This window comes from Seriola dumerili, unplaced genomic scaffold, assembly GCF_002260705.1.
Source record: "Seriola dumerili isolate Sdu_G_001 unplaced genomic scaffold, Sdu_1.0 BDQW01000025.1, whole genome shotgun sequence".
Lineage (NCBI taxonomy): Eukaryota > Metazoa > Chordata > Actinopteri > Carangiformes > Carangidae > Seriola > Seriola dumerili.
Window position 1 is genome coordinate 11,546,180 of NW_019174280.1, and position 12,471 is coordinate 11,558,650.

General features: G+C 40.5%; 1 protein-coding gene across 3 annotated transcripts; it reads left to right on the top strand.

Moving 5' to 3' along the window:
- The first annotated feature begins 1,978 nt into the window (after positions 1–1,978).
- LOC111216364 (L-threonine 3-dehydrogenase, mitochondrial-like) lies at positions 1,979–8,266 on the top strand. 3 transcript variants are annotated; one of them, XM_022737867.1, is made up of 9 exons: positions 1,979–2,132; positions 3,862–4,056; positions 4,426–4,468; positions 4,612–4,682; positions 5,517–5,666; positions 5,787–5,959; positions 6,070–6,160; positions 6,523–6,792; positions 7,051–8,266. In XM_022737867.1, exons 2-9 carry the CDS (start codon positions 3,870–3,872, stop codon positions 7,188–7,190), a joined length of 1,125 nt encoding a protein of 374 aa, XP_022593588.1. In that variant the 5' UTR covers positions 1,979–2,132; positions 3,862–3,869; the 3' UTR covers positions 7,191–8,266. The 3 variants fall into 3 exon arrangements, with proteins under 3 accessions (XP_022593588.1, XP_022593589.1, XP_022593590.1); XM_022737868.1 differs by lacking the exon at positions 1,979–2,132 and adding an exon at positions 3,016–3,089; XM_022737869.1 differs by lacking the exon at positions 1,979–2,132 and adding an exon at positions 3,551–3,716.
- Positions 8,267–12,471: the final 4,205 nt, after the last annotated feature.

A 12,471-nucleotide genomic window follows, 5' to 3' on the forward strand; every position in this document is an offset into this window, starting at 1 on the left:
GAGGGTTTGTGTTACTTTCTGGAATAATAGTATTGAATTTCCTAAAACTTTTCATGCCTTTTCAATTGGCACATTGAGTGAGAAATCAGTGTCATCTCACAGTTATCAGGTGTCGTTTTCCTCTCATGATGGCTGGGAGTGAAGAATAGAGGACCTGGGTTATCAAATCATCATCTATCTCAGGCAAAACAATGGTGATTTTCATAAACGGATTGTGATCATAGTTTTCCCTCGAAGATATCCCGGTTTTGTTTTTAGAAAAAGTGTGTCAGTTTGCAGATTAACTTGTTTTTGCGTTAGTCATTTCCTTCCCTGTGATGACAGGCGAGGGGGGGTGTGCTCCTGTCCACCACTCACACGCCGGCACAGATCTTAAGCCCACCCTTTGCTTGCTCCACTCAGAGACACTCCTCAACCTCTGTGGACCTCCTCTATCTAATGCAAACAAACCTCAAAGTCAAACAGAGTGTGTACATGTTCACATCATACCTTCACCTAGGCCACCAGAAAACATGAATGGATTCTGTTACATTCAAATCAAAGAGGCTGTAGAGTTTCCCTTTCAATGCCAGGTCACAGAAACCTGCAGCGTGGGCACAATGATTTAATTATCTAATCATTAGTGTTTGATTACAATGCTGCATCAGGTTTGTCCTTTGTTTTGCTTCATGTGGAGTCCAGCTACATTTAAATTACTCATCAACTTGTCTCAGTATTTGTATAGGCCTTGGAGTATTTAGAAACACGTGAGCTCGTTTGTTTCAGTGGGTCCTATTTGTTTTTGATGATCTGCTTGAGAACATGAAGCTCTTCTGTTTCACTGTGGTGGGATTTTGCCACAGTAATATTCTGTTGTCAAACAAATATCAACACTAAACTAACAGGAGATAGAAAGGGAAATAAAAACCCCACTAACCCATCAATGCAAAGGTTAACTATAAACTGTGCAGCTCAAATCCATAGAATCTTGTATCAGATTCAAAATTTAAAGAAAACAAATCTGTCAATCTTTTGTGGAAAATGCTGCATCAGAAATGTGATGAAATGGAGATGCTAGAGAACAGAGTTATGGGCCTGAATGTTTTAAAGACTGGGGACTTGTAGCACCTCATACCCTGCAGGTTGCAAGCCATCTCTGGATGGATATTCACTCTTCTTCTGGCTTCATCTAATGCTTAGTTGTTAAACCCAACATATATTTGATTCAGTTACATTTTAGACATTTTTAGACATAAACTGTGACTTAATATATTGTACTTAAATATACATACAGTGCTTTTGCAAAGTATTCAAACCTTTTCAATTATTTCACATTTTGTAATGTGGCAGCCTTATATTAAAATAGAAAAGTCTCTCTTTTTTCACCTCAAGACTCCAATAGAAGTGTAGAAACATCTCAGACATGAAAACAAGAACTTAGCTAAATTTCAAGAAAAAAATAATTTAAATGATATTAGCATAAGGCTGCAACATAACAAAATGTGAAAAGGTGAACGGTGATATTGACTATAAATAAAAGATTTAAAGAATATATATATTAAATAAGCTCTGGTCTACACGTTTTACTATTTTATGGCATTTTAAATACATATGATTAATCGATTAATCGACATCAGCTTGTTTTCCACTTTTTTGTTTTCCCTACACCTTAAGACTTACACTGTCGACACACAGAGCCAGGCAACATGGTCATGTGGCTCCACGGATGTGTGTAGGGTCAGTTATTTGGAGACCACGTAAAACCCTACTGGTGGTCTTAGATTTTACCGGGAGTGAATGGACGCATTCACAGTCTTTGCAGCCTGGCTGAGCTGAGCCGAGCCGGGATGAGCAGGGCTGCAGGGTGGTGGGTGCTGGGTGTCGGTGACGCTCTGTGGGAGTGGTCTGTGAGGGAGGACCGCACCTCCGAGCCTCCACCAATCCGAGAGAAAGCCGGCTTCCCCTGAAACCAGATGGCCGCTGATATATAGCTAGAAGACGCAGCTGATGCAACACTGGACGGAGATAACACAGACATCAGGTCAGAGAAGCTGCAGGCCACAGGATCAGCTCAGAAGAGGAAACTGCATCTCATTCTCATAGAGCCAGTCAGACAGGATTTTTTGTCTGCTTTTACTCCTTTATAGCAACCGGTGAGTAAACCGTTATATTTCCTGTATTAGTCCGCGCGCACGTGGAGACTAAAAATCAATTAATGTTTTAGTTTCATTTATCAATATGTACAATATTTATTTAGCCTACTGTGAACACGTGCTGCTCCTGCGACCCCTTTTTTTATAGCATAGGCAAAGATCCCTCCTAAATGCTATAGTCTAACAGTGACGTGTTGTGCCAAGACAGCTTCACTCCGGCGCACTGGCCTGGTTCCATTAGTCTGGATGGCTGAGTGCCAACCACAGGCCTCCTCTCTTGAATATGTTCTATCTGCCGATGGTTCTCAGTCATTCAGGATTTTTTCAGCCTCTTAATTAAACGTTTTCATCATATGGAAAATCAGCAAAGCTAAATGGAGACCAGCGACCCTGTCATCAAGGAACTAAATTATAGACATTTATTTAATAAAAAAAAAAAACATCCACGTTGACACGCCGCACCAGCAAAGGGGGAGTAGTTCTGATCCCCCTGTTATTCAACCTGCTTACGTGGTGTGCACGTAAAAGCGTGTTGGCACAACAGTGATCAGCACATGCTGTGAGCGTGGCGAGGGGTCAGTGCCACATATATGATGGATAAGAATCACACGGCTTTTTCGTGCAAAATTGTCAAGTTTTACATTAATGTATATTTTTTCTCTATAATAACATAGATGCTGTATTTAGATATAGCATAAATTATGATGTACTTGTTTTTTTTTTTTTGGGGGGGGGGGGGCTTTTTTTTCAAGATATAGATCACTCAGTTCATTTGCTAAAATATTTCCAAATCCGTTACCGTCATTATCGACCTGATCTTGACACTGTTGTCGTCTGCTGCTGTGTGGCACTGTACGCCCTCTCCTCCTGATTGGTTCTCGTTGAAGGCAGGGCAGTATAAATACACTCAACTTATTCCATTCCTTCCTTTTTTTTTGGAAGCTCCCTGCTCTTTCGGTAAGTTCACTTTTGAGTAGATGTGTTGCACAGAGGTTGGGGCGGTTCAGTGATGGACAAATGGAGAAACACGGATAGACTAGAATAAACTTATAATTCACGGTTAACGTCTTTTATGGAACTAGTAATATAGTTTAGAGAGCTGCTCTCAGTCTGCTGCCTTCATGTTCCATGTGTTCTGTACAGTCCTGTGCGTCTCCAGCACGTGAGACGTCTTCAGCATTGTCCAGTTAAAGTTTTGTAACCAGACACTGAGTGAAAGGCGGAGGATAAAGTCTTTGTGTTGCTATGCGCTTGAGGCTCCGCTGTGCCTATATGGAAAACAATAGCCTGTCATTTGCATCAGACTGAAGCCTACGTGTCTTCCCTGCTGACACTTTTTGTTGCCTCTCATGCTGTTTTCACCATTTTTCTGTAGATAGAAAAAGGGTCGTAAATGAAGTCGTTTCCACACTCCCAGTTTTGCAGTCTATCCTCCGTGTCTCTTGGCGCCTGGGGTTTGGAGAGGAGCCCAAATCTATTGACACAGATCTTCATGCTTTGGCCAAAAAATACAGTGAAAGGGGCCACCAGATGATGGCAGTCTCATATTCAAATGTCAGCTCCAAAGTGGTTTTCAATAAACTGGTGGGACTCCTTTCGTATGAAACAAGAAGTCTTCTGCTCTTAAAGAAAAATAGCTCTAAATTTTGCTGATGCCAGTGGAATTTGTCAGCCCTGAAACTACCCTAAAGCGTGAACACTTTTATTTATTTTTTTATTTTTTCTGCAGGTACCGAAATGGCTGTCATCAGAACCCTCAGCAAGGTGGCCAAACAGGCCCTGCTCAGCACCCCTGGGTGTGGCTGCCAGCCCCTAACGGTGGCTGTTCGCAACATCAGCTTCTCCCCCCGACAGGTGACTTCTGATGCCAGCTTCCACTCTGTGTCCTTCTCAGAAACAGACCACCCCAAGGTGCTCATTACAGGTACGCAGCATCTGTTTTTGGGTCTTTGGTAAACATCTGCCGACTATAATAGAGCACTTTTTTTTTTTTTTTTTTTTTCTTAATTTTAGAAAGAGGCCTGACAGCATTGTTTTTAAATGATCTGTACTGTAATTGAGGATTGTGAAGTTAAGTCATGAGCTTTACAGTGACTCGAGTCTAGCAGGTTTCCTAACAGGTTTGGCAATGAACGCAGAATGAGATGCCAGTTTGAAAACAAAATGTAGGCGTTAAGTGCCATGACCATTTTTTCTTATGGCCCACTTACTTCAGTCTCCATGGAAACCAGTGCTGATGATTATTAGCTGCTGCTGATTTAATGTGTTTCTGTCTCTCTCCGTCTAATGGCAGGTGGCCTCGGTCAGCTCGGGGTGGGGCTCGCCAAACTTCTGAGGTAAGACTTCTAATTTGTCCTTGCACATCATGTGTTTACAGGCTGCAAACAACAATGGGTCGTGAGATATCATTGTAACAGTGTGAGAACAGTTTCTGATGCATTTCTTCAAGTTGTCTAATCTTGGGTTTCCTGCTTCACAGGAAGAGGTTTGGAAAGAACAATGTGATTCTGTCTGACATCAGAAAACCTCCAAGCAACGTTTTCCACAGCGGTGAGTAAACCAGATAGGGTGGTGTATTAGACTTGACTTTGGCCGTGTGAAATTCATCAGTTCCAGATGCACACGCTTTCACAATATATATATATATATATATATATATATATTTACATTTATATTTATATTTGCTTTCAAGGCAGTTGGATTTTCAAGGGTGTATCAGATTACCTACATTGCGCATACGCTTTTGTGAAAAACAATGTTAAGAACGTTCATCCTCCTCTTTGTTTCATCACATGACAGAGTACAAAGTTCTTCTTAGGGCTAATACCAGAGGCATTTCAAATTTCAGGTGTTTGGCAATGCAGGGCAGGAAGAGGTTATGAAATGCCTTTTTGTCTCTGTCTGAAATGACCAAATGAGGAACACCAGTCGGTTCATACTGGTTTTCATTTATTTTCACATTTTCCTGAAAAATGTTATTTTTATAAATTTACCCCAAATCAAAATATGACACGTGTTGACTTTGTTCTGTCAGTGTATGGTAATAAGCTGTCAAAACATGTAATGAATTTAGCAGTTAACAGGCTCCAACCATCTACATGACTGAAGTCTGAGGGAAAAAAATACATGTAGAAATGAATGTGAAAGAAACAAACATTAATATATTAAGAGTGATATTACTGAATTAATTTTAAGAAAAACTGATGTAATAATGAAAGACAGAAGAGCAGTCTATCAGAAACTTGGTACTCGCCCTGAAAAAGTTAATAGAGACAAAGCCTGTGCTGGGTAATGAACTTTATTCCTGCTTCTAAATAAGCATAAATATACAAGACGACTCAAACAGTTGATTTTATACAACCTTCAATCATCTGTCACCATCAGGCCCCTTCATCTACTCAGACATCCTGGACTACAAGAACCTGCGGGAAATTGTGGTGAACAACCGCATCACTTGGCTTGTTCACTACAGCGCTCTCCTCAGCGCTGTTGGAGAGGCTAACGTGGCCCTGGCACGTTCCGTTAACATCACCGGTGAGTGAAATTCTAATTTCAATTTAGTGCCAAGTCACTACAGCAACAATGTTCCCTTAAATACCGGTTTAAGTTGGGAATATCTTAATTTGAAGGTTTGTGTGTTTTTGTCTTCTTTAGGGCTTCACAACATCCTGGACATCGCAGCGGAGCACGGACTTCGTCTGTTTGTCCCCAGCACCATTGGTGCCTTTGGTCCTACTTCACCCCGTAACCCTACGCCAGATCTCTGTGTGCAGAGACCTCGCACCATCTATGGTGTTTCCAAAGTCCATGCAGAGCTGATGGGAGAGGTGAGATCTCAGATATTAATAATCGACAGCGTAGATATCAGATCTGAGAACCCACTGAAAATCTTACATGGGATTTTATCAATAACTGGTTTCTTCCTTTTCTGCGACAGTACTACCACCACCGCTACGGCCTGGATTTCCGCTGTCTCCGCTACCCAGGAATCATCTCTGCTGACTCCATGCCTGGGGGCGGTACAACAGGTGAGAGAGATGAAATTCAGACCTTATACAAGGTTTCAATTTTAATGATGTCTATTCCTGTACTGTTCCTGTCCTGTCACAAGTTTGTTATGTAACTGACTTATTCCAGAGAGCTGTCATGACTTGCTTGTATTTTTAGGCCAGCAGATAACTCAATGCACTATCTCCATATTTTTACGTGTCTGAACAGCTACCATAACCACGTCTACACTCAAATTCTGTCTGTTGTTGTCATCAGTCTGGTTTTTCATAACTGCAGTATCGTTAAATATTAAAAAAAAAAAAAAAAAAAAAACTTAAACACTGTTGCACTTATTTCTAAACTGGTGCAATAATAACATTTGTTTTCTGTCTCTGACCAGACTACGCTGTCCAGATTTTCCACGATGCAATCAAAAGCGGAAAGTTTGAGTGCAACTTGAAACCCGACACGCGGCTGCCCATGATGTACATTGACGACTGCCTTCGTGCCACGCTGGAGGTGATGGAGGCGCCAACTGACACACTGAGCATGAGGACCTATAACATCAATGCCATGAGCTTCACCCCCGAGGAGCTGGCCCAGGAGCTCCAGAAGCAGATGCCCGAGCTGGAGGTCACGTATGATGTAGACCCCGTCAGACAGGCAATTGGTTAGTCATCTTTTTTCTTTTTTTTTTTCTTTTTTTTTAAATTTGTTATCTGTGACAAGCTGAAATGTAGTTATAACAGGAACTCAAGTAAAGTCATCAAAATGACTCGGTAATATCAGTGACTCGGCATTATCTATTTAAAGTTCATACAACACCAAGTGAAGGGTGTAGCAGCTCGCTAGCAATGGTGTGTTTTATTGCTCATGAATTTTTTTTTTTTAATGAGATTCTTTGTCTCCCCTATCTGTGCCTCCCCAGCTGACAGTTGGCCAATGAACTTCGACGACTCCAACGCACGGAAAGACTGGGGCTGGAAACATGATTACGATCTTCCAGAGCTCGTCCAGACAATGCTCAACTACTTTGGTGCAGAAACACGCATGGCTCGCGCTAACTGAGGGAGCACATCAGTCTCGAGTGTTCTTTGTACATAATGTATAGACTGACCAAAGAGAGTAGAGGAACATGGCCTGTTCGGGGTCGTTCTCTCACTTCTCTGTAAAATCAGAAGGGCTCTGCTTGCCAGGCACAAAGCTATCGTGCCTCCAGAATGTAAAGTTCAGTACGGGCAAGACAATCCTCCCCGCTCCCGTCTATCTACTCCTCCTATGCTCTCTTTCCCCTTTTTCTGCTCATAGATTTTGGTGAAGAGCAGTCTGTTAGTGGAAGGTTGTTGGCAGTATCAGGGATATCAAGGTGGCCTGTGAAAACTTGTTTGGTTTTAAAAAGCAAAAAAAAAAAGCAAAAAATAAAAGGGATAACTTGCATGTTAATGAATAGAGCAAAATTCAGTTTTCTGGGCAAAAATCAAGGGAATGTTGCACTGTGTATTTGTGAGCATTTCTACCGGTTTTTCTTTAGGAATCCAAATCGGTCAGGGTTTTGTCTGCCAAAATTCCATGGATTGTCAAAATTCAAGTATTCAGGGACTAAAGCTCATGGGGCTAAAATCAATTAACTTTGGATTGAGGGGTATTCAAATACTCAAGTGGTGTCCTTTTGCACTTTAGATGGAACTCTATCCTAAAATTACTGACAAGTAAGTGAGACTGTGTGGGCGATTTTTTTTCTGGTACAGTGCATCTGTATTTCGAGCTGTGCGGAGTGATAATTCTTAAGAATTGTTCTTCTGTTTATTCCACATAACATTATTTATTCTGTCTGTTGGTGTTAAATGTGTAGGAGCTTCATCAAGTGAAAGCATTTCTTAACACTTTTTTTTTTCTACATGTTTCTGTCCACTTTTATGTTAACTTTTTTTTTTTTTTTCATTAACTCTGTGGGATTTATTTTGTCACAAAAGGGAAATGTGACTCTGTATGTCACATTTACATTTAGCCACATTTGGTGGTTTTCTGTATTTCAACTTTCTGTAAAAGAAATGTGGAAACTGGTTTCTATGTGAAAGTCTTAGCAAGTTCTGTCTGCCTTTCAATTACACAACAAGCTTTGACAATTAAAACTTTTCCACATACGTCTGCTTGTTTCTGTGGTTTCCTTTTTTCACACCTTCACAACAGACGATTAAACCCCTACAAGTAGATTCTCTTATCTAAACAAAACACGGGACAATGTTGCCTCATTTTTGACCCTCTGTGTGATAGAGAGCGTGCCATGGCAAATATTTTGAGTACGACATGTTCTCTCAGTCAAAGTGAACGTTTAAATCGTCTGAACATGGATCTGTCTTCAGTTAAAGTGATAGATTTGGGTTTTTTTTTTAAAAACCATTTCCTTTTTGTTTTAAGGTGTATAAAAATGGTCAGTTATACAAGCTGCTGAGCGTTAAATATCACTTACAGTATTCCTGGCAGTGTGTAACCGTTGGCAAACAAGATCCATTGGAGCGTGCATTTAGTGATCTTAATGGCCGTTCTGTGGAGTACAGCTTAAAATGCAGTGACCTGCAGAATCACCTCACAAATAAAATGGCCAGATTTATCTCAAATGTTACCTTTTTATTGATCTGACTATGGTAATTGTAGGTAATAATAATAATAATAATAATAATAAAGTCTGGTTGCATTTTCAGCATTTCTTGAACAAGTTGATACTTGTATTGGTACATGTCTGACTGCAGAGATGAGTATTGAGGACATGAGATATAACCCATGAATACCTTTGTGTGGCAAAAATCATAGGGTCACACCAAAAGTGAAACAAAGTCAAACAAAATCATATGACGTAAAGAAGAATCCAAAGGTTAGGATCTGCATATGTGGACATTTGAGAAAACACATCACACAGGTTTTTTTTTTTTTTTTTTTTTTTTTACAAAACACAAGCACAAACCTGCTTTGATTGACTCTACTATGCAGATATAAATGCTCCCCTGCTACAATATAGGGTTGAAGCATTTTTGCCTTAAGCAATAATGCAGTTGCTTAGGTGAAATGTGGGGCTCCTCAACCTGAAATGTCAGTGTTATGACACTCAGAATCATCATATGTAGTTGAGCACAGATTAAAGTGCATTTGCTTCTGTCAAAGAAGCAAGAAAAATGGACATTTATGCTAAATTCCAGAGACCTTATGGGCCTCCAAATAATCAAAAGAAGAAATGATTAAAAATAAGAATTATATAGTTGAGTTAACAAATGTGATGTTTAATCTGTGACCTGAAGAAAATAAGGGAAATAAAAGAAGTGATGGAAAGTGTTGAAGAAGCTGAGCTGATGCAGATGGCTGTGCTAATGTATGCTATATATAGAGTATATGTATATATACTGCCTTTAAATTTCACATTCATTGTAAAGATGAGTCACACATCAGCAGCAGCTGCAGCACAACTGAAGCAAATCTGAGGATGAACTGCTTGGTTTCGGTTTGTTTGAACTGACTCTAATGTGCCAAACTGATGCAAAATTCTTTCCTCGCTGTTTTAGCTGAGAGAAGTAGGTTTCAATTAACAAGAAAGCAAATACAAAACTAAACAAGCCAGAGACATATGAACAGAATGGAGCTACAGTTTATTTACTTGGACCACAATCTCCTACAGAAGAAGAATGGGCAAATAAACATCCCAGATGAGGAAAGTGTCCCACTCAGCACATCAATAAATGCACTAAACCGAAGCTGCTGTAGTCCCTTCATCAAAAGGGATCATAAAGTGTAACCCTGAGGACAGCAGTTTCCTTCACTACACGCTTCATAGCCTTTCTTCAATTTCTCTGTGTCAGTAATTGCAGCTGTTCCAGGTGACCTTGTTTGGTTTTGTTTTGCAGTTGCACTGCAGAAAGTAAGTATGCACAGAGGGCAGACAGATCGGCTGAGCGCACAAAAAAATTGACTTCATTCAGCGTTGAGCAAAAGGAGGCACATTTTCCTTTCGGTCTCTATCATGAGCCGCTGAGTTTGAAGAGCGTGCTGGCTTTCATTTCAACCACACACTACATGAGCTCTCGTCACCTAATTACTGCCTCTCTCCCCTGTCAATGTATGTCAATAAATCTGCGGGTGTGCTCTGTGGCTGGTGTGAAAACATATGATTTTCTCATTACAAATCTCCAGAAACTGCATCAGAAGCGTTTTCACACATCCCCATAACTCCACCGTGTAGGAATAATTTCACACTGCAGGATCTGCTCTCACACCCAGCAGACGTTCTAAAAATAATACTATTTTTAATTTCCGAAGATTTTGCAGGTTTACACGGCAGAGGGAAAACTAAATAAGGTCGTGACCTCATGAAGAAGATCCCTGTAAGTACTTTAATCATACTTGCTTACATGACTACAAAAGTTTGTCATGTTAGTCTGATTGCATAAAAGCAGCATTTCTATTTTTCTTTCTAAATATAAAGGGAGGTTTAGTTCAGCTAGCAGGGATACAAACTGGATACACCATGTGCTTAAATTACAGCTGGTTTTGATGGTAATTTTGTCATTTCACTTGTCAAAATCCTTTTTAAACAAGATTTTATGTCATTTCTGTTCATGTGAAAGAGTGGAACATTATTTGCTCTCAGGACCTTGGTAGAAATGCGGAATTGCAAATGAAAATCAATATTTGAACTAGATTTGCAATGTTCCAAATATGGCTCTAATTCAGTTTTCCTGCTGTTGGGAACAGAGTGTCTTTTTGCAGACATTTGCCTCTAAATGTGAGGTCACCTTATAGAGCTGTGAGTATAGCCTATACTATGGACCAATGCATAACTGGAAAATCAACTTATCTTTCAAGGTTTAAAGCACACACACACACACGCACGCACACACACACACACACACAAGCAAATGGAATAAATACATGTCGATCTTTTGTAGAGATGAAATATTCCCATATGTAGAGTTTGTTTTGGCTGCCTTTATATGTGTGACTGAACATGTGTGTGTCTCAAAGATGGCGCTTTCCAGGAAGAGGCACTGGAGGGTGGTGGAGGAAGGTGTTTTGAAACAGAAGCAACAAAGAGCCATCTGACAAGGCCTTCACTTTTTCCCTCCGTGTTCTCTTTCTAGTAAGGGAAACCTTGCCTCTTATGTAAGACGTCTCACTGGATGTGCACACTCACCAGCAGGCCCTCCTCCCACCAGCCAATCAGAGGGCTTCTTTGGCCGCCTGGGCCCCAGTGTTTTGTTCGTCATCGTGTAATAAGATTCGCACAGTGTGCAGCAGCTTACGTTGGACCGGGGCAGAAAGTGAAGGGCGAGACATAAAGAAGACCTGGGGGAGGGAGCTGCTGGGCAATGGGCCAAAAACGCCATAACACTCTGTACCACAGCTGTTATTCCACATGGAGACCTGTTGCTATGGTAATGAGGGCCAAGACCCCACCACCACTTCCCCACCCTCTAGCTGCAAGAGAAATGTAAAGGCACATGTACTGTACAGTATATCCCTCCCTCACAGTTACAGGCTTTTATCCAGCTGAGTCAAAGCAGTACAGTGCCGTGGCTGCTGTATTCTTCATTTGTGACAATGTCTCATAATTACAAACAGACAGAGGTGACTGGCAGTTCATCAAAGAGCAAGAATCTTTGGCTCTTATTAAAGATGTCATTTGAATTTTAACATTTTCAATTTTCTTTTCTTTTTTTGTTGTTGTTATGTTTTACATTTTTGAGTTTTTATGCTGCAACTTCCTTATGTGGGACAACTGAATGTTATTTTTTTCATTTTTAAGGGAAATGCTTTTGCTAAACACTGAGTGGATTTTTCACTATTCCAGTGGTCTGGAACAGGACTAATGCTATCATGTTCAGGAAATCAATTTTGACTTCGAGATCCCGGTCACATTTACGAGCTCTATGAATCAGTGATCTCTACTTCAGCCATGAATTTAGAATGAAGTGTTTGACCTGATCTGACCTTTACACTGGGACTGCACAGACCAGTGCATGTTAAAGCACTTTTTATTATTATAAATCAGACCATCATGGTTTTAACATACAAAGAGCTTCTTTAAGGTTGGTCAAAAAAAGAAAAAGAAACAAAACAGGAATGACAAGACCTAGTGTGATAACAGGAGCTCTATAGTCAGCCTCCTGGTACAGCAGTCTTGTGTTGACTGTATTCACTGGTGCTGATCCCTTTCAGGTTTCTGTTACACAACCTTGCCTTAATCCCATGCTTGAGGTGGTAAATTTAACTGCAGATTTACAGTCAGATTAGAGCTTCACACAACTCAGTCTTGACCATTACAGACACAAAATGATTTCTGACTCTGGAACAGCAGATTCAC